The 25,719-nt window shown below is 42.0% G+C and overlaps 1 protein-coding gene across 2 annotated transcripts in view; it reads right to left on the minus strand.

Annotated features, from left to right (window-relative positions):
- GOLIM4 (golgi integral membrane protein 4) overlaps nucleotides 344-25,719 on the minus strand; it is a 28,415-nt gene continuing 3,039 nt past the window's right edge. The window contains exons 2-16 of one of the 2 annotated variants that reach the window (XM_021395549.1): nucleotides 17,047-17,121; nucleotides 16,036-16,085; nucleotides 15,184-15,237; nucleotides 14,534-14,684; nucleotides 13,287-13,369; nucleotides 12,782-12,865; nucleotides 9,731-9,895; nucleotides 8,581-8,913; nucleotides 7,422-7,660; nucleotides 6,855-6,934; nucleotides 6,284-6,396; nucleotides 5,136-5,303; nucleotides 4,345-4,413; nucleotides 2,575-2,655; nucleotides 344-2,214 (exon numbers count right to left, since the gene is read on the minus strand). In XM_021395549.1, coding sequence (XP_021251224.1) covers nucleotides 2,053-2,214; nucleotides 2,575-2,655; nucleotides 4,345-4,413; nucleotides 5,136-5,303; nucleotides 6,284-6,396; nucleotides 6,855-6,934; nucleotides 7,422-7,660; nucleotides 8,581-8,913; nucleotides 9,731-9,895; nucleotides 12,782-12,865; nucleotides 13,287-13,369; nucleotides 14,534-14,684; nucleotides 15,184-15,237; nucleotides 16,036-16,085; nucleotides 17,047-17,121 — 1,907 coding nt within the window. In that variant the 3' untranslated portion in view covers nucleotides 344-2,052. The remainder of the gene's footprint in view (nucleotides 2,215-2,574; nucleotides 2,656-4,344; nucleotides 4,414-5,135; nucleotides 5,304-6,283; nucleotides 6,397-6,854; nucleotides 6,935-7,421; nucleotides 7,661-8,580; nucleotides 8,914-9,730; nucleotides 9,896-12,781; nucleotides 12,866-13,286; nucleotides 13,370-14,533; nucleotides 14,685-15,183; nucleotides 15,238-16,035; nucleotides 16,086-17,046; nucleotides 17,122-25,719) is intronic. The other variant, XM_021395550.1, reaches the window with a different exon arrangement.

Consider the following 25,719-nt stretch of genomic DNA (forward strand, 5'->3'; position numbering starts at 1 on the left):
ATGTTCTGTAACAAGTAATGCTGTCTCCTTTAAAATAAATGAAGTGTATATTGTGCGAGAGGTACTGTGGAGACAGAGCCCTTTGTATTCCTGTGTGCAGCTTAGTTTAATAGTTGTGCCTCTACCTCCATAGTTACAGCCTTGTCCTTCTGCTGGGGCTTAAGAGAGGAGCCACAAGATGAGGGAGGGCTCTCCTCCTCTTTCAATGCACAGTACTGGCTGGTTCCTACACCACAGGCTGGGCAGACGAGAGCTGGTTGTCTTCCTTCACTTGACAGAAAAGGTTAAGAGATGCTGGAGTATCAATCCATTACTTCACACTTGTGAAAAATCAGTGACTGTATTCTAGCTTATTGACTGCAGTCAAGTTTTATTATGCCTCAAATAATTAAATACTGCAACAGTGACATTAAAAATACAGGCCGATTTACCAAAATAATTGTATTCTGCAGATTATGTACATATTATACATTTTACAGTATCGTGTAAACTTTTTTTTTTATACATAAGGTAACTCTGATTTATGGTAACTAAAAACACCCAAAGTACTTGTCCACAAAAATATTCCTATGAAACACGAGCACTGTGTCTGAGATATTCAGGAAAATTACCGAGAATGGAAACCGACTATAAAACAGAACGTAATCGAGTTAGTAGAAAAATGATTTAAATTACATTCATATCAAAAGTTAAACTAAAACCATTGCTATGCATCGTCATTTAAAAAGGGAAAAATCCCAACCCCTCTCCTTTAATATATTAACACACACTTTCTAAGGGGAGCTACCGTGTGCCTCATTTCCAGCAATGGGGCGTAGCCTAGGAAATCCTGATTCCCACTCTCCTTACAACATATATTAAATAACCATGGTCTGTACCAATACAAATATTGTATATATTCATGCACTGTGGTTATGTTTGTAGTAGCTTACACCAAGGCACAATTTTTGCGTCATTCCCCACCCCTTTTCCATTACATACAGGCATGCAGTGCTAGAGATGCTCGCTGTTCAAAAAGCTTCTGTGGCATTTGTCTCTCATCTGCTTTTCACTCTAGAGGACGCAGAAATTTTTCCAGCTTAGACTTAAAAATAAATAAGTAAAAGAAGGTAAAGGCTTTAGTTCAACATCTGGCACCGAATCGCATCAACTCATTTGAAACGCCTTAACCCTCTCTCCAGTCTCCAGAAAGCATGTCATGAAGGTGAGCTAATTACAGCTGGTAGGTCACATTTTCAATACATTAGCTAGGATGACAAAATTGTTCCTTCCGTAAATCTTAATCCATGTGACAGCTGTACTGTTTTGATTTGTCATGAAGGATCATCAAGTCTAAATAAGTTCCTAGCTCGCATCTCAGCATAGCACCATTTACGTTATCTGCTATGTAGTGCATGTAATTGAAGTACCTAGGTATGCTCATTAAAATAAATGCATAATTTAGCTGTATATAAACAGCTGCCAAAATGAACAGCTGTTAACCTGGCTGTATTTTGAAGGCTTGTAAAACTTGCATATTTTATAACTGTCCTGCATCTGTAAGAGGCTTGGTCCCACCGATAGGCTGGGCATGTGCTCATCTTCAAGGATCTGAAGAATCTCATGAGATTATAGTGAATGAAACTACGTGTGGGCCTTCAGGAGCACTGCAGGTTGTGCCTCGGCCAGCCATTAGTCATGTAAGTGGTGTCAAGGAAGACAGAGCTGGACTGACTAATGCTGACTGGGCTTAGGCACTAGATGTATTCCCTCAGATGTTAAGTTAGACCAAACGTTTGTCAGACTTGGATGAAGTGGAAGTGTATTACACATAGGACTCTTAAAACGTGCCCTGAAGGATGAAAAATGAAACCTGCGTGATGACTGTTTATGTACATCTTTAATAGAAAAGAAATCCTAATCTAGAGTACCAAAATACTGTATTCATATAAACGTATGAGAGCATCTAATAGAAAAGTAAAAAGAGTAAAACGCAAACTTATTTGGGGAATAAAATATCCCAAAAAAGTTTTTCTGAAAATCAGGAATGTGTGTGCTACCAACAAGTGAGGGCTACATCTCCCCTCGTCTCCGTGTTTTTGCTGCAGCAGCTCCACGTTCCTCCTCCTCCTCTTCTTCCTCCTCATAATTTTCTTCACGAACTTCCTTCTGGTGGTTGTTCTCATCTTGCATTTCTTGCTCTTGCTCTGTTTCCCCGTTATTCTTTTCATCTCCCTGATTTATTTAAGAAGAATAAAAATGATCAGATCCCACAAAAGTGGCAGCTTCCTCATAGTTTATGCTGGGGCAACGAGATGAGGTTAAGGAAAAGAAAAAAATGAATCGGCTAGAGTTGTGGTGCTGATGGCCAGGCAGAGGAAAAGCTTTCCAACCGTGTCCAAGCACCAACAGAGGATGTGGGGGTGGAAGGATGAGCAAAAGGAAGCTCAGACAGAGTGTGACACTTCAAGCTCTATAATCTGAAGAAAGCTAGAACCGTGATTATGCAATGTCACTGTGACATGATCACAGCTGTGTTAAGTGTTTAATCCTGTCATGTCACCCACCGAGTTTACGGGTTTACACAGCACTTACATTTTCATCATTTTCACCATATGGCTCTTCAGCGTTGCGTTCCAGTTCTCGTTTCTTCTCCTCAGTCAAATCTTCCTGAATCTGAAGAGCACAGAGATGTTCTGTATATTTTAGTCGTCTTTAAAAAAAAATAGCCTGTGGCATAAGTGTGCACATCTTCCCAGAACAAAGATTTTTAAAAAGAGGAAAGGGTACGGAGAGGTGAAAGGAGAGAAAGCACAAATCATGAATCTGCTCATAACCGCTCCTGGAAAACTTCAGAAGAGCAAACAGGGACTGGTAGTGAAGAATAATCTCTTTCAACCCTGTCCTTCCTTTTATGTCAGCACTTTCCCCCACTCCCATGTCCTTTCATGTTTAGGTGCAAATTACAAAGAAGTAAACTTGATTTTCTGTTGAAGAACGGTAAGCTTTTGTGCACACCTGCTCCAAATGGTGACCTGCAAGTTGGGTACGATGCTTCCCCAAGGCCTTTCAGCTCCCCCAGTGGAAAACAGCCACTTCACCAGGCTGGGAAGTATTTGCTACTCGCTGCTGCCACCTACCCCTGCCACAAACATCAAGAACGCAAGTGCTGCTTCCAGCAGGGCTCCCTTTTCACACTCTCCTGAACAGCAGCAGCAACATTATTTAGCTTTTCTCTCCCTCTCTGTATCAGCTTTCATCGAAGCAGGACAGTGTACTCAGCAGTTTCTCTCAGCAGGAGGTGAAAGCTGCTTGTGAACATTTTGTTTGGGGTTAGGTATTGCTGCCGTCAGATGAGAAGCTATCAAACCTGGATCGCTGAGGGACACACAAAAAGGATTGGAACAACAGCAGCGTGTAATATTTTAGTCCGCCTACTAAAGAAACTATTCCTAATTATTGCACCTTACCTCATTCTTGATTACCCATTCAGTTGCTGCTTGCAAATAATGCTTCCAGTAAGCACACTGGTTCTAGTCCTTTATGAAACATGCATCAAATGATTTCCTGTAGCCAAAGTAATTGTGAAATGGCAGCCAGTTCCTAATGACTAGTTTGATTTAAGTACTGTATTTTGAACTGGTGAATTCTAAGTGCAGACCAGCTAATCCCCATTAGTGAATAATGAATAGCCGTTTATATTGCTTTTTGTAAATCATTATGCATGGAGTAGAAAATAGCAATTGATTAGGTAAGTACTGAAGAACTGCAGAGCAGCATACAGGGTAGTGCACGTTAATGAGCACGCCACTCAAGATATGAAGGAGAAGTTCCCTTTCCCTCCTTTTATTTCTCCTGTTCAAAGCAATGTGCTAATGGCTTCCTACCTGACTCCACGAGCAGTAGGGGCTAACTTGCAAGACTGAGGAGAAGCACAGATAAATCAAAGTCGGTCTTAAACAGTAAATAATTGACCAAGAAAGCAGTTTGCCCAGAACAGCGATGTGTGATTAGAGGTGCAAAGTTAATGAGGTTTGCAGTGACCTTCAAAGGGCTTGAGGTTTGCGGGACTTTTTCCTTGCGTTGTGAATGGCTTAATCTTTTCAATTATTTCACAATTAATACTGGGTTGTATGGAAGGCTAACAAATTACAGCACACAGGCAGGAATGACACTAAACGTGTCTGTATCCATCAGCGCACAGCAGAGTAGTGGCAAACACTAGCAAGGTTTCATAAAGTCAGAAACTACCGTTGGCAACGTGATTTGGGTTCATTTTGCAGTTATAAAAGATACCAGCCTTGAAAGTTAATGAACGTTTGCTATGCTATCTGATCCACATATGCCTTACATCTGTTTTCTTACCTCTTCCTCGCCCTCTTCCTGATACTGCTCATCCGCATTATCTTCCTGCTGGTCAGGATTTCCTGCCATCTGCGGAAAGATTATGTGAAAATTCAGCTTTTGTGTATGTGCCCATTAATTTTAGGGTTAAAGATTCTTGTTCCGGAACTAAAAACTTTACGTAAAGGCACAGAAATAAGAATAGGATCTGAATAGGAGCACTCATTAGCATTAATGATAGCCTGGATATAAGATTTAGAATTGCCCTAAACTAAAAGATAGACAGCAGAATGATTATAGTAAGAATCAGATCATAAAATTAAGCAATGCTTTCCATACTAATTGGGAAGACAATGAAATAGTCACACCGATAAAGACCGAGGTCATAAAAAAACAGATCATCTCTGCCTAGAGGAGCTAACAGTTGGAACACAACTGAAAGGTGCAGCATTCACTGGAATAGCCACAGAAGTAAAGGGATGCCACTGCTTACAGCTGACTGAGTGCTGGTGGCATGGAGACAGCACGGCAGGGAAAAACCAAACAAAAACACAGAGACTGTATGAACGGGAGCTCTTGTAGTGGCTTGTGTAAAGGTCATTACAGAGACCCCTAAGAATAAGGTTACAGAACCTTGCTGGGCAAAACCAGTCCTGGAAGACACGCCGGTGTATCACCAGGAGTCATTTCATGCTTTCACCCGTGTATGGTTTAAAATAGATCTTTACTTTTGGAGCTAAGTGTTCTCTGATCAAGCAGTGCTACAATGTTCTTAAAGAGGACCCGCAGATGCTTTCTGTCCCTTTACTGACCACCAGGTGCTCTTCCACTCCGGGATGCCCTTGTTTCTCACTGTTCTGCTTCTGCTTCTCATTTTCGTCTGGTAGATTTTCTTCTCTCTCTTGTTCAGCCTCCTCAAATTCATCTTCTCCCTGATTGTTAGGGTCATCAGCAGGGTTCACATCTTCCATGGCTGCCTTCTGTATTTGTCAGATATGAATGTTAGATACATATTTATTTAATCTCGCAGTCAAATTCCATTTCACTTGAAAGCTACCTTAGCACGAGATACGTTAGAGCCACGTAGGCTGCTGAACTTTTTGTTTACTGAATATCTGACAACTAGCAATGCCTGATTAAGACCAGGTTAAAAAAACCCTACAAATTTAACATACACAGCTTAAAAGAGATGAGATCTTTCGGCACCAGTCTGTTTTGTAATATTGACCTCATCCACGTCTATGTGAATGTGAAGAAAAAGAAACCCACAACATATTTAGTCTTCCCCACACTTTGCCATTCAGAAATGAGCATTTTCTTTCTGCTTCTCATTCAAAAGAAGTGCTTTCAATGTCTTTATAGCCAACAATACAAAGCTCCTTTAGAAATATTTACTGTACCGCTACATTTGCTTCTGGGGCGGGGAGGACAGTTAACATGCTTTATTTTCCACAGCACCATATAAAAAATAGAACTTGGGGAAGGCACAATACTGATTCTCCCGCATCTAGATCTCCGTGCAATCCATGCTGTGACTGCTTTCAGTGCTGCAGTTCTGTTCTCCTTTCAAGAACTCACGCTTTTTGGTACTGACAAGATTTTGATCTAGTGACCGCCGATTCCTGTGGAAAGGCTCCAGCTGGTTTCAGTGGTTATTAAGTTGGCTTTTTTCCCCTTATCTAATGAAAATGTCACCAAATCCTTTATTCTACCTACAGCACAGATCAAAAGAATTTACGAAAGCAACTGGCTTCCAACAAGAAAATTCTTTTTGATTTCTACCCAAATTAGAAACAGCAGCTTTAAATAGATCTCGGATGTAGTTTTAAACTGTCAGACTCGTCTTCCCAACAGACCTCTGCTTCACCTTATTTCTGCAATGTGTAATTATGTTAGATGAGACTTCTGGGTTTTCATTTCAGTAGCAATTGCAATCCACAGCATCTTAATTCATACTCACTGGTACATCAGCCTGCTGATCTTCTCCTTGCTGTTCCGGTTCGTGCTGTTCATTTGCATTGTTTTGATCCTCATCTTCACCTTCATCCCGGTGCTGGTTGTCATGTTCGTAAGCTGACAAATTTTTTGATATTACTGTATTACTGCAGTTTTTAGTTAGCCCTTTTAAGAAAGAGTCTCATAGAGTAGCTTCCATACGTGCTTGTAGCAGTAGGCAGCCTCTCCCTAAAGAGCTTACCAAACAGATAATGCCAACAGAGCTGTTTTACTTGCAGAAGAAAACCAACACTAAAAGGTCATTAAATTTGAAAACATCAGAGAAAATCACAGGCAAAGCCATAGATGCAACAGACTTAAAGCCCAGCCTGAGGAGCTTAATCAAAGAACACCTTTCCTTTCAGAAATATGGATATGAACTTGAGTAAAATCTGTATTTCAATCAGTTCAGACAGTGTTACTTGAGCTTGGGGTTTTAAACTGCTTACATTTTTTTAGTTAATATTTCATTTGAATCCGAACTGAATGTGAAGTATTAAAACCTTGCATGAAAGGCAGTTCAGAGGGAACCTTACCTCCTTCTTCTTCCTGAATGCCTTGCTCTTCTTCCCCTTGTACGATATCATGGTCCATGTTATCATAACGAGCCTGCTGACTGAGAAAATTAAATGCAAATCCATCATTTCAGCTTCAGAAAGTGTTCTAGCTTCAAGAAACAAACCACCTTACTGCATCTCCGCCCCTCCTAGCTCCTGCCAGAACGTTTTCCAGTTTAGCTTTCCAGTATTAGCTGTTACTTTTTAGCAGCACCTTTCCTGAAAGACAATGCCCTTTACAGAATGAGCACTCGCTATACTAAATTCTGTGTGCTCATTTCTCCAGATTTCAGAGGCTTCCATGGTAAAAGGGGGAAAAACAAACAAACAAAAAAAACCCCCAACCAACCCACACTCTTAAAAATAGCAATCAGATTTATCCATGGAAAGAAGGAGATGAGGCTAACTTCATTTAATTTCTGGACAGGTCAGGCTTGTAGTATCAGATTTGCCTCTTTTCAGGGGTGGTGTGGTGGAAGCCGTCATGCCCAGAGCGCAGACCATGCAATGCACAGTCCATTACAAACAGATGTAAAAGAATTTAACCTCAGCCGGTTCTTATAGAATGTTTCTCCTTGTTCTGCCTCTCTTTGTAGCTGAAGCTCTTTTTCTTGAAGCTGTTGCTGCCGTAATAGCTGCGTTCGCAGTCTTTGCTGGTGCAGCAATTCCTGCTGTTCCCTGAGCTGATTGGCTTCCTCTGCTCTTTGGGCTGCAAGGTGTTGCTGCTCCAGCTGTTGTTCGTAGGCTGGCTTGTATCTTTTTGTTACAGCTTTTGTTGGTGTTACCTGCCAAAGAAGTGTTTTCGTCACAGGTTAAAATCCTATACTCAGTGATCAGAAGCAAGCACGAAGAAACTTGTGACATCAAAAGTAACTGGGAAAATTACGCAGATTCCGTATGCAACAGAGAAAATTACGACAAAGTTACTTCGTTATTTTTTGTCTTTGTTTAAATTTAAATCAATTTTTTTTTTAACAGACTTTGAGAGTCTTGGGGGTGTTTGTGGAGAACATGGTGAAGAGGATAAGAAAAAGCATGGGAAACCTCGTTAATTTAAAAGAAATCAGTAAAATGTATTTTCCTTTAGAGATCTGATCTAGAACATAAATCCAGCATTCGGTAGTTTTATTTAGAGCTGCACAGAGCAAATTTGCCACTGCTCCACACAGATTTCCCCTACTTTAGTCATGTTCATCTCACAGTTTAAATTCCCTATTAAATGGTAGCGAACGCTGGGATGGAAGCATGCTTTTAGAAGTAGGTATATCTGAAAAGGAAACTCTGCAATTTGCTGAGATTCATCACATTAGTATGGCAGGACACCTCCTCTTCAAAGTGCTGATCACAGTTCCCTTCCAGCTCGGGCTGTGCTACGAGTCATGCTCATAAGCTATCTACTTTCCATTACCTACCACAGGCTTCACATTCAAAATAGAACACAGGATTCAACCTGATTGCTCTTTTCTTCATCCTGTTGCTTTTTCTCAGCAGAATTAATGTTCATTAAGCTGCATTTGGCAAGCACAGCAGGGAGCATGTGCTGAATCCTATGCGCGTAAGTGCTTTGAATCTCAAGTTTTCTGTAAATGCTACACCAATTTTACCTGGGAACAGGCAAGTGAAGTACCAGGGCCAGCGATGGTGAGAGATGCCTCCATTTAAGCAGGGAATTAATTAACTAGTAGGTAAGAAAAGCGCTCCATACCTCTGATGGAAGACGTTCGCCCAATACGTTGGTTTCTTCTTCTTTCTGTTCCTGTTTCTTCCACTCATGTTCTTCTGGCACTTGGTCCTGTTCCTCCTCCAAGTGCTGAGGCTGACCTGCCTGCTCCATTTCTTCCTCTTCAAGTTCTTTTTTGCGCTCCTCTTCAGCTTGATCTACACGTTGCTCGTCATCCTCTCCAGCTTCTTGCTGCTCCTGAATATTGAGTTCTTTGGCATGCTGGCCCTCATTAGCCCTTCTTGGTAGATGAAAAGGCTCAGCTCTGTCATCTCTCTCCTGGGTATTTATTTCTTCTCTCTCATTTGGCTTCTCGCTCTGAAAAACATTATGCAAGCGCAAGATATTACGGATTTCATATTTTCAGGAGAGCTAAGGACCAGATAGAGATACCTTTATTTCCGCCTGCAGTAGTGAAACTGTAGTCAGGAGAGCCAACTGGCTGCCTTAGCACACACTACCCTTCCTGGCAGAAGGTATCAATACCTGATTCTTGGCTCTGCATACCTAAACAAGTTGTTAAACAATACAACAACATCACCAAGTAGTTTAAGCCTCATTTTATCTGAGGTGGAACAAAACTATTACCATTCTGTAACTAAAAAGAACGCTTTGTATTTTTCTTTTCTGTAGGCTCTTCCACCTCGTAGCCGTTGTAAAACAAAAGCAACTGATATTTTAACCTCTAGACTTTGCCCACAATTTTGTGGTTTTTTTTTTCCTTTTTGAGCATCACATAGCATGCCCATTCTAAATATACTGACTTGAAGTGTGCCACTGAAACTTTATGACACACAAGACAAGACAATTCCTTCACACCTCGCTAAACCTTTTCTGTAGCACATGAAACAGCTCAAGTTTTAGGGATGGCATATTATTATTAAATTTAAGGCTTTTTTAGCAGCTTCTCAAAAGAGCTTTTATAAAACAGTTTTTAAGGCACTTACAGTCACGTGAGAACAAGTTGTCTTGAATACAGTTTTCTAATACTCGATAAAATTTAACTACCTTATTCAAGAACCTACAAACATGAATAATTATACGTATGTTTCCAATGGAAGCTAAGCACGTAGCTGGTATTTTGCTGAATGGAAACCATTTCCTATAGCTCATGGATCGAGTCAGTGCTTTATACCTCTTTGTGCTCTCCAGCAGCAGCTTCGTGGTGTTTTGAGAGGTCACTGTGGGGAGATGGCGCCCGCACCTCCGGTGCTTCATTGGGTTCCAACTTCTCAGGCTGGCGGAAACTTGGTATTTTGTTGAGCGTGTCCTTCAGCTGTTTGTATTCCTCCACCTGGGACTGAAGTCAACATATTAATTATAGCACGTCCAAAGCAACTTCTTAATAAAACGTAGTCACGCCAGAGTGAGCTTGCTGGCAAGACACAATGCTAGAAAGACTCAGTGCTCACATCGCAGCAACTACTAGGGAGTAGCAGGGATGAGACCTTTTAAGAATGATCGTTTCCATGCGCTAAACAGCATTGATTTATCATCATCTTTTCAGCCAGAGTGCACGTGCATGCAAAGACTGTTGGAAAAATCCCCATAGGACAAAGTTGAAGATTTGTTTTTTTTTTTTTCATGCCAAGCAGGAGAATTGTCAAAAGGAGACGATGCAGTTTTCTTGGCAGACTACAGCGAGGGAAACAGAGCACCCCAACTTCTCTACTGGTAGCAAGCAGTGCAATTCTTCTAGAATTGGGAGTTTTAAATTACATATATATATATATATATATATATACACACATCATGAAAATGCCAAATCCTCAACATTTACACAGGCGTTACAAAAGACAACAGACAAGATACAGAACTGAGGCAAAGAAAGTCACAGAACACCTTTGGCAAAGAGGAAGGAAAAAGGAAAAAAAAAAGACCAAATGTAAATTTCTTAAGTCTTCCTAAAATGTAACAGTAGGATGTATTTTGGTTTGCAGTTTAACTGTGTACAAGATCGGAATATTTTCATCAAGCCTTGAAATCCGGCACGAGGAGCAAGACTGGTCGCTGCCTGTACAACAGGCATAGAAGAAAGCTTGTCACGATGTAAAATTTATTGAGAAATGCAAGACTTATAAAAGCTGACCAAGTGCTTATACGAGAGGTGGTGCCCCACGACAGGGTATCTCTATTGCTCCAGTGGAGGCAGCGGAAGCATTTACTGTTTGGAAGTCAGAGGTGCATTTCATAAGACCTCTAAAAACTCAGGTTCAAATCTGGCTGCGCTTTACACTCAGCAACTGTGTATGTCATGTGGTGTGTTACGTGGTATCATAGCAATCAATAGTACAGCAGACGGGCACGATGCATCGATGTACAATGCATAATACTCATACAAAACAATATCCACAGTGCTACAGATTGACATGATGCATTGCATTACGGCTCCGAAGCTAGACGCACCTCGAAGCGTCTCCAAAAGACTAAGGCATCCGTTAAAACAGATGAGCCTAAAAGCAAAGCAGAGCAGAACGCAAAGTAATTACTTTCATCATTCCAGAGGGACGCTTCTCTGTCCTGATCAACTGTTGGGAGAGCCCAGTAAGAAATTTTAGAGGAAAACATAGTATTTATTCAACGTAAGACAAATACACAGGTCTTTGATTTTTATTTTTTCCCCCCTATTCACTGACCATGCAGAGAGACTGGTACGCTGGGATATTCAAACTGTGCATGCCTAGATCAGACTTCACGTACTCCATCTCACCACACAAATCATTCTGAGCCGAACATTGTGATTCAAGGCCACAGCCTACAAGGTATTAAGGCTGGCAGAAAGACAGGATTTATAAAAACGTATAAAGAGTCTGTCTGGCTGTTTGAGCTATGGAAAAGGACAGAGATTACAATGCCTTGAAGATTCAGGTCACAAATACATTAGTGCTGTATTGACTACTGATGTTTAATGTCTAGAATACACCTCGAAATAGCAGGGTAATTTACAGAGCTGTGTTTCTAAGCAGTAATCCCTTACGTGCTTTCTGTAGCTAATTTGCAGGAGAAACTATGCAAGTGTGCTGAATTCCTTCTGCCCTGAAAGGCTGCATAGATCCTCCTCTTGAACGAGGTTCTCCATATGATAAATGTCACGTTCCGCTTACAGACAGAAAGGCTTTGTTGTGTGACACAAAACTAAAACCAAAGCCAGGAGAAGTAAATGGAGCCTCCCTTTGGCTTTGGTAGACCTTAACTCAGGCCCTGGATCTGCCCTGTTTCAGGAGAGTTTCAGTTATTACAAATACGTACCAGGTAACAAACGTGGGCAGTGGGAACAGAGCTTACAATTAGCTTCCAGCGTGCTTAATGCTGGAAATTAAGAATCTTCATACAGTTTGTCTCTGAGAGACCTTCCTGGTCTCTCCCTGTCTTTTGAATATCTGCATGCAACGCACAAAACAAGGAGAACTCAAAAAAAAAATCCTTTTAATGCAACTCATCATTTTGTGGACCTTGAAAAACATTCAGATGAAGAGAGTTAAGTCAGGAATAAAAGTAACTTCCCATTGTCTCGTTACCTTCCCTCTCATCTTCCACCAGAGTCTTCCTTTCTCCAACACTACTCCCAATTTCCAGTTCCCTGTGACCTACACAGGTTGTACAGCTGCCCGAATTTGCCATAGCCTAGCAAAGTTTGGGCTACGTGGGCAGTTCATTTGAAACCAACATCTAAGACAATGCTGCTGCTTTTTAAAAATGGAAACTAATCTGAATTTCAAACAGAGCTTGTGTATCTCCATATAAACACTCGACCTCTGTTGCACTGATGTATATAGCCTTAGTCATACATGAAAACAGACTTGATTAGACATCAGCATCCAGGTCTTTAAAAGTGATGCATGCGAATGTCAGAGAGAGAGATGTTAAACTAACAGAAGTTCTATCAGAGAAGACAGAAAGAAAGCTATTCTACAGCTCCTATAAACGCAGACATACTCTTCTTACCAGTAAGACATGCACTCTGGGGCCTACAAATACAGCTCTGTATTTCCTGAGAGCCCTACAAGTTGTTGCAGCTTCTTTAGAGCACCCCTTAAACTCATGCATTTCTCTGCAGTGTGCAGCGCTGTGCTAATTGCAGATTCCCCATGCGAAAGGCTACATGCATAACATTACAGTCAGCTGAACTAGGAGAAACTAGCTGTGAGGAAGGTTAGAGCTAATACAAGCTGCTTTCCTTTCTGACCTGTGCAGCAGCTAGTGCACTCTTGTGGTCTTCCAATGTCACTACAAGCTGGTTGTGCTGGGACAGTAAATTCTTATGCTGTTGCTACACACACACACAAAAAAAAAAAAAAAGAGCATGACATGTTTCACAAAGTTTATTGTAAAGGTAAGTTAGGGGGTTCTGAACTATGGAGATAATCTGATGTATTTCAAAATGAGACAAATTCTTCTTGGCAAATGCAACAATCCATTATTCACCAAGTCAAATCTCCAATTCAAATTTCTATACGAAATACTTCTCTGCCAATTTAGCCTCTCCTTAAATATATACTTATTTAAAGCGATCACATTGTTTAAGTGCAGGTGGCAAAAGACAAGAAGTCCATTTCAGCCATATTCCTCCCCCTTTTGCCACGTCAGAGAAACTACAAGCCTTTCTCATAGCCCATTTGCTGCCTGTTAAATCTTGGGATTTTTATTCTCTTTGCTAATTGTTCTGGCACTCTCCTTCCAAACAAACCTACCTTTACGTCTTGTAGCTGGGTATGAACGTCCTGGTGAGCTTTTCTCAATTGTCTGTTCTCCTCCCGTAAATTATACAGGGATTCTATTTAAAAGAAACAACAGACAGAGGTTAATCCCAGTCAGCTTTAGAATACTAAAGCACCGTACCAGGAAATACCTAGAATCTACCCCATTCCAATATTAAATCTGGATTAGAAGAATGGTAGGATTTGCTTTCCTCGCACCTCTCCCCATTCTCCTATAAAGAATCTTACATTTTCAAACAACCAAACAAAAAACCCTAATATTTGGTTCAATTTTATTATGGTGAGCCCAGCCTGCAACTGGAACTGTGCATTACTACTCATTCTAGGGACTGCAGATGGCAAAATTCATTATGGTAATCTGAATCTTTAAAATGCAGAGAGGAAGCCACCCTCCCCTCTTCCCTCTTCCCCCACATCGCATCTGGTGAGTGAGAGTTTTATTCCAGAGGACTAAGCTATTATTTTGGAAGAGGTGCCCAGATGGCCAGCGTATTTAAGAAGCTTTACATTCTGGGACCAGGGTGAGGGGCTTCTCTTCCCAACTCTTACATTCTGTCGATGTGGAATATTGCAAGCAGACACAAGCAAGCTCTGCCCACACTCCAAGCTGTTAGGCTGCAATCCAGCTCAGTCCAAGAGCTCGCTGTGTGACTTCACTGGTGCAGTGCCAAGGCAGAACTAACACGCACAGCCTTCGCCTGTGAAACACCGTGCAGGCAAAACTGCAGGCAGCTCCAAAACTAACTGGTGTTACTGACACATGGCAGAAAGTGGCCATGATGGGGGAGCTCCTCAGCCTTTTGTTTGGTGCAATTGTAAAATGAGGACTGGAGAGTTCTGCAAACTGCAAGAGATCTCTTTAATAGGAAACTGGACGCTAAGAGGAAAAAACAAACGCTTCATCTTCTAAGTATGCAGGTGCAACGTGTTCCAAAGAAGCTGAGGAAAAAAGTAGATGAGAAATGAGGTACGTGAAGGCTCTTCACAAGGAGGCACGATTAGATCTCTGATAGAAGTGACAAAAATTCTTATATGACTTCCTTTTGTAAAGAAAAGATTTCAGGAAGAGGCTACAGAAAATCATACAGAAAATGTAACTAATAGGTCTGACACAGCTTACGTCTCCTCATTAGTGAGAACAGACACCGTGCCTGTCTGTCTATCTCACATCACACAAAACACGACAGACACACACTTCAATACGGGCAGCCTGCATATACCCTTCAGCTTAGAGATCTCCTGCTCCTTTTCCTGCTGCAGTTGTAAGTATCTCTCCTTGTGATCACTGAACGTCCTGCTGAACTCTTCTCCTTGTTTTCGGTGATCTTCCTCAAGGTTAGCGTGCTGTTTCTTGAGTTCTTCGTGTTGACTCTGGGAATACCAAGTTGGACACGGGGATAACTCTGTATTAGCATATCTGGCTAATATTGACTTTGGCAGTTTATTGAATAAGTCTAGATGAATACGAAGCATTCATAACAGGAAGTTTATTCCTCAAAGCATGCACCCTGCGGATCCTCTCAAACACAAAATGATCTCTGTGATGAGCAGTCTCCTTTTCTGGGGCTACGTCACCTCCCCCAGCAGTTGCACTGTCCCATGGGGAGCTGCTGAACGGGTCTGAGAAATTCCTTAGATGCCAAACTACGTACAGTCTAGTAAGTTGCTGCTCCACACAAGTAATTGCATTTGATAAGATTACATTCTCCAGTGGAAAGCCTGATCACCAATAACTGCAGCAAATCAGCTTTCAGCAGCAGTGCTGTACGAGGAAAGCACCATCAGTGTACTGACGTTCTGGAATGAGGCCATATACCTTAAAGCAGCAGAATACCAGTGTCCTGTGAAACTGGATAGCTCAGTTACCCACCTTCAGCATCTGGTGCTGGACACTCAGTGCACTGTATCGGCTATTTGAATCTTGCTGTCAAATAAACAAACAAAAAAAAAAACAACCACACATTAGTATTAATCTGAACAATACTGTCATTCATCTAGCCTCTATACCCACAGTTATCTAGGAGCCATAAACCAAAGGACATAACAACACCAAGAAACAAATTAAGCTCTTCACTCGCTTTGAAACATAAGTGTGTATATACACACGTGCATGTGTATATATATATATATTTGTACTTACTGCAGCAACCATGCATTTTAATGTCTTTTACTCAGCTCACAAAGTTCTCCCCACCTTCAGCTGAAGACTCCATGAACTACCAGCTCTACAGGTCTCTGGGTCCTGCCAGCTTTCCTTCTGCCAGCTGGTATCTAACACACATCATTGTTTGGGTTGTTGTTTTTTTTTTTTAACTTATTTTATTATTGATATGTCGTTTCCTGTTCAAAGACCATTCGTTAGAAGTTGTCACTGTTCTTTTCCTTGTGGATTGAGCAATGAAAAGATTTCTAATGCCTTCTTATTCCCCTGTCCCTTTAAAACTAATAACAGTGTTTGAACGACTATAATATAAACAGAGGATATTTTCTAAAGTAATTTGCTGGAAAGATATTATTACAGCTTATTACTTATATCTCTTACTGCAGCTCAAATAATTAAGAATGGCAGAGGAGAAATGCAGTGAGAGCTCCTTCAGTGAGCACTTGTCAGACCTCTTTCTTTGAACAGCTATAATTGCAGAGCACTGCCTTTTTCTTTCAGCCCACATAGCATCAAATGTTACTGAAACCTTATAAGCTGGCACTAGGACTGATGACTTACCCTTCCTTTATTTAGGGTTTCCTGTGCTTCTAGTTTATAAACAAGAAAATCTGCAACATAAAAGGAAAAATACTCATTAAGAACAAAACCAAACTTTGGAATCTATATTTAAATAACATAACTTTTGCATACAAAAGCTCTCCTAAGAGCAGAATTCTTTTGCAGTTACAATTTCCAAAAGATCCTGGGGAACAGAGGAACTTAACAAAAGGCTCGAGTGTTGAAAAAGTATTTTCATTCAAAAAATAATAATAAAAATGTACTTGAAATCTTTGTGTGAGATATAGGGGCGAGAGGTTCAAGTCCACGGACGCAAATCTACTACACGCCCTCCCTCAAAAGCATCATTCAAAAGGAAAAGGACACGCATGCATCGTGTATTCTTCTCTTACAATAAAAATACGTCCTTTAAAAAGTGAGAAAGTCAAGACTAAGCTGAAGAATAGCAAAAAAAAGGTCCTTTTGCTTCAGTTTGGGGTGTAATAATGAGTCGCCTTTGCATATCATGAGGCAGCCGTCCAGCAGATGGCACCCGACCGCTATCAGGAGCCCCACCTACACTACCTCATTTTTGGAAGTGCTCTTAGCCTTTGCTACAGTAGTTATTTAACTTGTTGGCTGCGTCATCAGTTTTAAGAATAATGCAGACCTTACTCGGAAAGCAGCAGTGAATTTAGAACAACAAGAGGCTGAGAAAACTCAAAGTACTGCATTCTGCTTAAGTTTCATTGAGGGCACGTGCCAAGGAAAAGCACAAGCTGTGTCACAGGGGATCAGATGTGAACGCTTCTCCCTCACTCACACGTACAGTTTGCCATGGAGTGATCTGTAAAGAGTACTAAAAATATAGCCCACCGATCTGCCAAGGTGGCCCTACTGATGTATTATACCAGTAATTCATTTCAAATTGAACAAAATGCATCTGAAGTTACTTTTTTAAAAAAAAAAACAACCAAGTATCAATATATATATCCAAGTATCACAGAAGTAAAAGGGAAAATAATATTTTACCTTCTTTTGCTTTCTTATGTTCAAGCCTTTCCTTTTGCAGTGATTTTTCTAATCTTGATCTGTGCTCATATACAACTAAAAAGAGAAAATTGGTATACAGTTCAGTTTACAAGTGATAGATGCAAAGAAAACGAAGAAGAAAAAGAAGAAATCCAACCCCTCCCAGAATATTCCAAAGCATCAGCACAGAATGTGCCCAGAAAAGGCAAGCAGAAGGAGGTCACAAGGTTAAGGACTGCTTCCATCATTTGAGCTTACTTTTTGCATCTGATATTGAACCTGAAGTTTGGATCATCTCCATTGCATAACCACAGAATGCAATAACTATCATTTGTTTGTTTACAGAGAGTCAGCTATGGTTGTTCTACGGGAAACCTACCCAATCAGCTTTCCTCCTAGGGTACACATGTGCATATTTTCTCATGCTTTCCATCTCTTCTGCCTTGTTTGTAAGAGAGACAAGGAAATAAGCCAGGACAGCCCTACCCCCAGCACTGCCAGAGATCTTGCAGCATACAGATTGCCACGGGAGGGAAGCAGGATGGCTCTGAAAGGTGCAGCAGCACACTAGATTTGTTGTTTAGCCTAAGATGTGGAAAACCCAAGATCAATCCCTAAGTTCTTCTGAAAGCTTGGTCAACTTAGTTTTCTGTGACCTTTTTAAACTATAAAGCCTGGATAACAGTAGATTTGCACCACTCTGGGTCACACCACAGCTCCAACAGACCAAGGGTGCCATCCCTTGAGAGCTGACACAAGCAGACCCCTACCAGGGAGCGCACGCGCGGAGCTTGCAGCATTTCCTTGCCACTGTCCCCAGCAATTTGTGACCCTCAAGGACTGTCCGAGGCAACTGTTTGCTCATAACACTCCAAAAGGGGGTTTCAGTTTATGAATTTATCTAATTGGTTTATTTAACAAGAACAGGTATGTCTAATTTGCATTCCTCAAAGGAGTTACACAAATTAATGGATTTCCCTCAAAACTAGGAAACTCATTTGCTGAGAAGTAGACCGTTGGCGAGCATAAGCCTGCAACAGGAAGCCTCAAATAGGGATTTTTATCTTGGCGGCCACAGAAAACTCCGCTTGCGCCTTAAAAAGCATCTGTAATTCCAGCAAGATGCATTCTGCAGGCTCTTTGTCTCCTGGCTTATCTCAAAGTGTTTACATTTTGGCTTAGGTGACAAGGATTGATTAGCAATCCAGCTTCTATCTCTGCTTTGCTATTCATCATCCAAAGCCAAGGGCATCAGTCAAGATGAACGAATGTATCGACATCCTCTGCAACAAAACAAGCATTTAATGAATATTCACAAAGTGACCAGCAAGTAAGTTTCCAGAAAAGAAGGAAAAAAATGGCACCACGACAGTAATGGTTTTATCTGAGCGCTGAAGATTGTGAATGCTGAGCTGCATTGCAAAAGGAGCAGCGGTTGTAGCATAGCAACTCAGGAGAGAAATGAAAATCCATCATGGTTTCCCCTCCCACGCAATCCGAAGTGGAAATAGGCTTCTTGGCAATTAGAGCAAACCACAAACGGATTTGGAGGTAACATTTCTCATCGCACTGCCTTGTCTGCAAGCGGATCTCCTTCAGCTCCTCCCGGTGTTTTAACAAGCGTGGGGAGAAACCCTGCACAATAAAGCCATAATGATAAGGGCAGGAAGAAAGGAGAAAAGGAATGCCACATCTCAGCTTTTAGGGACCGCATTACTTTGTAGCTTTCACATCCCATTTTGGCTCTGCTAAGCTCTGGCTGCCCTGCCTTCACGTGGCACTTCATAGCAGTGCCATTAACGTCCCTCCGGGTGGCACATCCCTCTGCCACTTCTGTGCTGAAGCCTTTGAAACACTGGAACAGAGCCTGCTGTGTCCTAAAATAGCCTTTTAGATGGCCAAAAAGCAAGTGAGGAAAGGGCGAAGGGGAAGTTCCTCTCCTGCCTCCCCTCCTAGTTAATTTGCTGGTTTAAACACCTTCAGCAACACTTCTCTCTCTTGTATAATGTGCAAAATTATGAAGATTCTGATTAAGAGTGGTTTTTCAGAAAGCAGAGCTCACTTGCCCTCATTAGGAGTGAGCTGCAGGTCAGATTTTTTAAGCACAGAGAGGAGCTCATCTCCCACGGATGTAAAGGATTCCCCCTAGTCAGGAGCTTCCTAGCAAGAGACCAAAGACTTGTTACTACAGCAGGGGACTGCCCTTCTCCTGCTGCCTGCGTAGATACAGCTGAGCTAGAAACTAAAAACATGTGCATATCTATAAGAAAATATATAGAACATCATTTATGTGAATGCACACAGGGCAACATGAATCCACAGCAAGGTGATCTAGCCTCAGAGAGCAAAGCCCACCAGCAGAACCAGTAAAATCAAAGCTAGTTAGGACATCTTCTGTGTTCAGTAAGGAAATATTCAGCAGTCCTTGAATTAAGATTTACGACTTCTCTACCACCTTCTTTTCTGCATAAGGGGAGGAAGCTCAAGATGTTTACATCACCATGACTGCTGCTGAACGTTAATTGCAACACAGGAGCGGGGTGCTCTGATGAAAGCAAGGTTATTTAATATTCATGGTTGGTCCCTTCTGCTTTGCAGTCAAACTGTTAAGAAAATTAAGCCGTTGTAGGATACAGAAAAAGTATTTCCTGTCTTACATTATCAGCAATTGTTCAGCTCTGTTACTTTGGTATTTGGTCTGTCAGAAGCATGACCTGAGAGCGTCTAAACCACCCCAACTCCCACCACCTCACACACTGAAACACGAAGAACACGCTGGGATTTAAACAGACACAGTTCAACAAGGGTTTTATTAACTGCAACGTTACCATTGCTTCTGTCACTCGGCAGTCTTTCTCCGAGCTTAGGGTAATGTCATCTTTGGTTCAAAACCTGCAGATTTCAGTAGTCTTGGCAACACCCAATGGTATTTTGTCTCAGACTGGGGCAGAATTGAACGGAACCAGCAGAGCGTGCCCTACCACGCTGGCACTTTTCTAGTAACGCTATGAAGGTCCGTACAACACAGACATTCATTATAAAAATACTGTTACATTTCCAACTCTCGTCGCTGCAGAGAGGACTATTTAAAATGTGAACCCATGCAAATAACTTTTCTGTTCCAAGAAAACCCATTTCGATTAGAGGAGCGAGAGCCCCTTCAATCCATACAGATTTTCTAGTCCAGCGATAATCATTAAAATTTTTTTTTATCCGAGAAGAGATTTCTTGACTCATCTGACACTGATGTTTCGTGCTGGGAGAACATGATCAATACAGCAAGACTCTTGGAGCCTTGAGTTCTGCATGCCACGCAGCTAGCAAATCTGGCTTCAGACAGCGAGATCTCCCGTGCCACCAGCGACCATCTGACCAGAACCATCCTCTTCCAGCACAGGGAGCGCCCGGGCGAGCTCCCTACCACTGCCCTACCCCTACTGCACACGCTGAAGTAGAGCTACTGAAGACTTCCCACACTAAAAAACCAGGAAAACTGCATTTTATACAGTAACCGGACGGCTGCAATGTACTGAGCAAAACATTGAAGCTATTTCGTGTTTTATGCCCCGTATGTTTTCTGTTTCCAATTTATAAACAAAGAACTGAAATAGAAGCCAAGATAATGCAAAGCTGATCGTGCGTGAAGAGCGAGCATTCTTCTGGCTTAATTACCGAACAGTTTTGTACACAGGCAGGGATGGACTGCTCTCATTTTGCTCACTGCAAACCACAGCTAGCACTGCGTGCAGTATCACATTTATGTTCCCTTTAAAACCAGCTCCTACCCTTTGCAATTTTCACATGTAAAGAACAATCAGATAACGGCTTTGTCAAATTACGAGCAGTTCCCACAAAGGAGCAGAATTTCTACCGGCAACTGAACCATGTGTTGGTAATTGTACTTAAAAATAACCACTGCCTTGACCTAATTCTCCAGTCATTTGTGTTGTTCGTGGCATTAATGATTCTAAGAAAGCACTTTGTATTTAACAGGGGGATCTCCTGATTCCAGCTCTGCAAAATCCAACTCGGTCCCCGCTGTGTCGCTGGACAAGGACGATCAGCGATGCTCCCTATGGAACCTGCCCTACTTCAGAGGGCTTCACCAAGCACTTCACTGCTGAGTGTGGAAACAGATTAGAAAAGATATCAGAACCAATCGTGACAGAAGTTGAAAAACGCTCTGGAATGTGTGCAGGCTTCAGATAAGGACGTGACACTTCTTACCTGCTTATCAAACCTTCAGCTTTGCATCCTCAGACAGAAAGAGGAAAATCCAAAGCACAACATGCGCAAGGGCTGCAGAGCTTAAAGGTTTTGCTTGCATGCCATTGTGAAACAGGGCCATGCTGGGGAATTTGGCACCCTAATAGAGTTCACCCCAGAAAGACACGCTCCTGTTTCTAAGAAATAGTTTTGGCCTCCATTCAATTATCAGGATGATGTGAAAATTCATTTCCAAACTGAAGTAAACATCTAAATCAACAGAATCCCACTGCAGCCTGCCTCACGTACTCTCTTAGAAGTTAAGAGCACCCCTAGGAAACGAAAGGTTTAAAAACAAACCATAAGCGAAACCGAGCGATGAGGTGGGATGGGCGAAGGCATTTATCATGTTGGAGCAGCAAGTGTTTATTTTTAGCAACAGCTATTCCAGTTTGAGAAGGATTATTAAACGCGATTGAACGTTTAATCCCTAGCTGCTAGGCTCCAGACGTGACTTTTATTTGGAAAAAGATCATTTTTTTCCATCTCGGAAGAGATTTCCTGTACACTCCAAAGATTTCTTCCAGCCTTTGGTGCCACCCATGGCTGTGACACACTAGGTCACATTAAGACCTCCCCTCCCACATTGCCTTTCCTGTACTCCTGTCTACCCCGAAGTGGTTTTGTTAGTTTTCTTGCTTTAAAGTGACGAATGCAAGTAGTTCACACAAAACCTATTTAGCGAATTCAGACTTAACATTTTTAACTTGATTTTTTACGACAGCATTTGTAAGATATCCTTCTGCCAGACAAGGTTACGCGACCGTTCAACTCCCCTGCTGGTGAGTTGCCCAAATGGTGCTCACGTTATCCTTTAAACGACACGGGATGATTAGCAGATGCCCTTCTAGAAGAATTCCATTCCTTCATTTCCTTTTTTATTGTCTCCCTTCCATTATTCTGCCATTTCTGTCATAACACAGGAGATCATCTCGTCGAAAACACACAAACACGCGGAAGAGCTCCAGAGACAACATCTTCCTCCTTCACATCACCTCTGTCTGGCTCTGCTCATCCATCTCTCAGCTCCAGGAAACAACCGCCTGTTCTTGCTCTCAAAAATTGCTTTGGCCTCCTTTCAGCTTTCTGAAGAAGTCCAGTGATTCTAGTGGCGCTAACATCCTATGTATACATATTTTCCATGTACGTTTTTTTCATCTCTACATATTCAGAAACTAGCAGAAATTGACCCTGAAGAGAAATGGTGTCGATTACCCGCACACCCCAACGGTCTATCCCAACTGACACCTACATCTGCTGGTTTATCATAACGGAATATGGCAAAAAAATGAGGCAACAGCTACAATTATCACCTTACAAAACTGCTCAATCACTTCCTCCAATTTGCTCAGAGCGCTATAGCACAGGGCTAGGAGTCAGCTTTGGTTGTATGCTTTGAAGAACTGCACACAGAAATGAACTGTTTGAGTTAGTGGTTCGTTATTTAGTTGTTTATTAAACAGAAGATCACTATAAAACCTTAAAGTATGCATCCAAGTATGACAGATTGACACACTGAAAATGTCGTTATTCAGTGTGGTGGCATGGGTAGGAACAGATGGCCCCAGGAACACGAGCAGGCTGTGCTGCTCTCAGCATCTCTGTGATTACCCCTGGAAGCAATGGCCAAACCCGGGGACCTGAGTCACCGTAGGGAAATAAGGTACCAGGCCAACTTTGGACACCTTGAAGGAAAGAAAAATGAAAACAAGAAAAACTGTGGAAGAGGAGATAACGCAGTTGCAGTTTCTCTTCTCAGGAAGTTTGGCTTATTCTAGATGACAAGAACGGAATTGCATCCAGCACAGAAGACACTTGTTCAAACAAAGAACACCCAACCAGGCTGCATTCCGCCAGCGCTGACCTCAGGCTCCAACGTGACAAGAAACTCATGCCTTAAACTCATTATTAAAGCAAACAAGAAACACACCAACACGAGTCACCCAACAGAAGGTGAAAAGATTCTGCCTTAATCATTCTGTATACTCTTTCTCTTTTCCCCCCAGTAATTTCAATTACTTAAGCTTTCGTTACAATTAAACCTCAGAACAAGACTTGACATTTAGCAGAACACGTTTAATTACTTTTTCTATGCAAAGATCCTATTCCAAAATTAGTGAGCTATACTAACCACAGATTGCTGGCTTTATCTTCGTGGCCGTGTGAGAGATGCTACAATGAATACTCAAACCTGGGAGTGGATGGAAACTCATGCAGTCGCCCCACCTAGATACATTGGCTGAGTAGCCTGTATCCTGCTCAGCAAAAACAACCAGCCCGATGAGACAATGTGTCTGGAACATTACATTTAAGACACAAGAATCTTACAATTGTAAGCGAACCTCTATGGGAATACGTAACCCCAGACATTAACTATAAAAAAAAGTTGTCAATACAACCGCAAAGTCACTTCCACCCTACAACTCTTCCCACACTGTGTGCTTAGCACAGCAGGCTGTCACCTGAACACAAGTGTCTGTGCATCTAGCTGCTGTTGATCTGACAAAGCTCCAGCAGGTCAGCTCCCAGGAGGGACCTCAGCTTAGGCTGAATGGCCCAAGAGGCAGCGAGGAACTCTGTTGGCTTTCAGCTGGAGCTTTCTAGCACTGGATCAGATAGCCTTGTGGAAAGCCACACGCTGTCTGCAGCTGTGCCAGCTCTGACCTCTGGAGTTCAGAGCCCCTGCTGGGCTGCCGCCCAAGATTACAGAGCAGTCTCAGACTGCAGAGATTGCCCGAAGGCAGCAGATACATTAAGGCTCTAAGAGAAAGATCAGGAAAATGAAGGTAGAGGAAGACACTAGACGTAGGCTGTCATTAGGATTAGGGATTAAGACAGATTAAACAGATTAAAGCAGTACACAAGGAATTACCTAACGCCCAGAGGATGAGAAGACAGAAGATGTAAGAGCTAAAAAGCCATTTGTAGATACATTAATCTCGGAGCAGTCCAAGATACGATCAGGTTTGTCTACAGCTGCCAACACGTATCTGTTTCAGCAAGGAATTCTGTTCCTAAGCAGTCAGTAGCTTAAGACTTATCTTGATGCATCTTTGCAGCAGGCAAACAGTATCAAGTTTTGTTTTTTTATCATTTTGAGAAATACTAAATAAGATTGTCTTCACGTTTCAAACATATTAATGCTCAGAGAATGAGATTTAAAATAATCAGCTTACCGGGAAGATCAGCTTCTCGGTGGAACACCTTACAGATAACAATGGCTTTGGGTCTTCTTAGCAGCCAAGAGATTTTGTTTCATCTCAAAACGTTGCCTCTGGTTAATTCCCATTGTGAAGAAGCCCTACTTTCTCCTGCCCATCAGAACTTTGTTAGGAGGTAAAAATGCCAAAGTTTGACGTTCTCTTCCATGATGTGGCCTGCAAGCCTTGCTCTTGACTAGAAAACCTGCTACGACGTGAGCTGTGTCTGAAGGGTGTGCCTAAGATCCAGCCTCTAACCAGTTATTCTCCCCATGCCTCCCACATCAGCCACTGTTCCCATTGCACCCTGACCTTATTTCACGAGGCACAAATGCTTCTCAGCTCAGTGCTGCAAGCTGTGAACACCTGAAAGAGCAGAGCTCCCTAGACAACAGCCATATGCACCGTTCTTCAGATCAGCATGCACACTAAATGATTTCGATACCTCTTCCAGCATTGCTTTTCAGTTCTCTGTACATTCTGTACATTTAGGTCCTGTTTTCCCCCCAGGTTGTACAGCAGATTCAGCCTGCTTCACATGCTGCATTTATAAAGCAATGTCATAAAAAGGGTGAAAATCCAAGACTGGCTTTTCAAGCAAAATCAGAAAACGCTGCTCAGTCAGGCATGAAGAATTGGCAAATACCAAAAAGAAGCTTCCTATCACCTAGCATAGATAAAAATCCTGAAAAACTGTGCAGAAGGAAAATAGTAGTGAGCACAGCAGGAAGCAAAGGGAGCCTACACTTCAACTGCATCTGAGAATTCTTAGTATTTTGGGCAGACCAAAAGCATTCAAGTCTAAAACTCTGGCGCTGAAATCTGACCAGATGAACAAACACAGGAGGAACCTATGCTCCTTTAAGCATTTCACAGCCTGGCACAGATTTCACCCAGAAGCCCCAACAGCGTTTCTCTGCGTGCAATCAGGAAAGCAGCTCCTCTATAAGCCTGATCAGTCTCAGCTAAACCCAACCAGAACGCAGAGGATGGATGGTATTTCACTGCCATCCCAGCACGTCAGCCCAGCCAGGAGCACCCAGCCCAGCACAATGCAGCTCTCCTCAAAAGGACAACTCCAGAAAGTTGCCTTTTTTTCCCCTTTTTAAGTAAATAGAAGTCTACTGATGAAACGTTTGCTCAGGAAGTACAAGTCCAAGGTTCTACTCTCTCCTCTGCTGGTAATGAGCTTTAAAGTCTTATTCAA

This window comes from Numida meleagris, chromosome 4 (genome assembly GCF_002078875.1).
Source record: "Numida meleagris isolate 19003 breed g44 Domestic line chromosome 4, NumMel1.0, whole genome shotgun sequence".
In the NCBI taxonomy this organism is placed as follows: Eukaryota; Metazoa; Chordata; class Aves; order Galliformes; family Numididae; genus Numida; species Numida meleagris.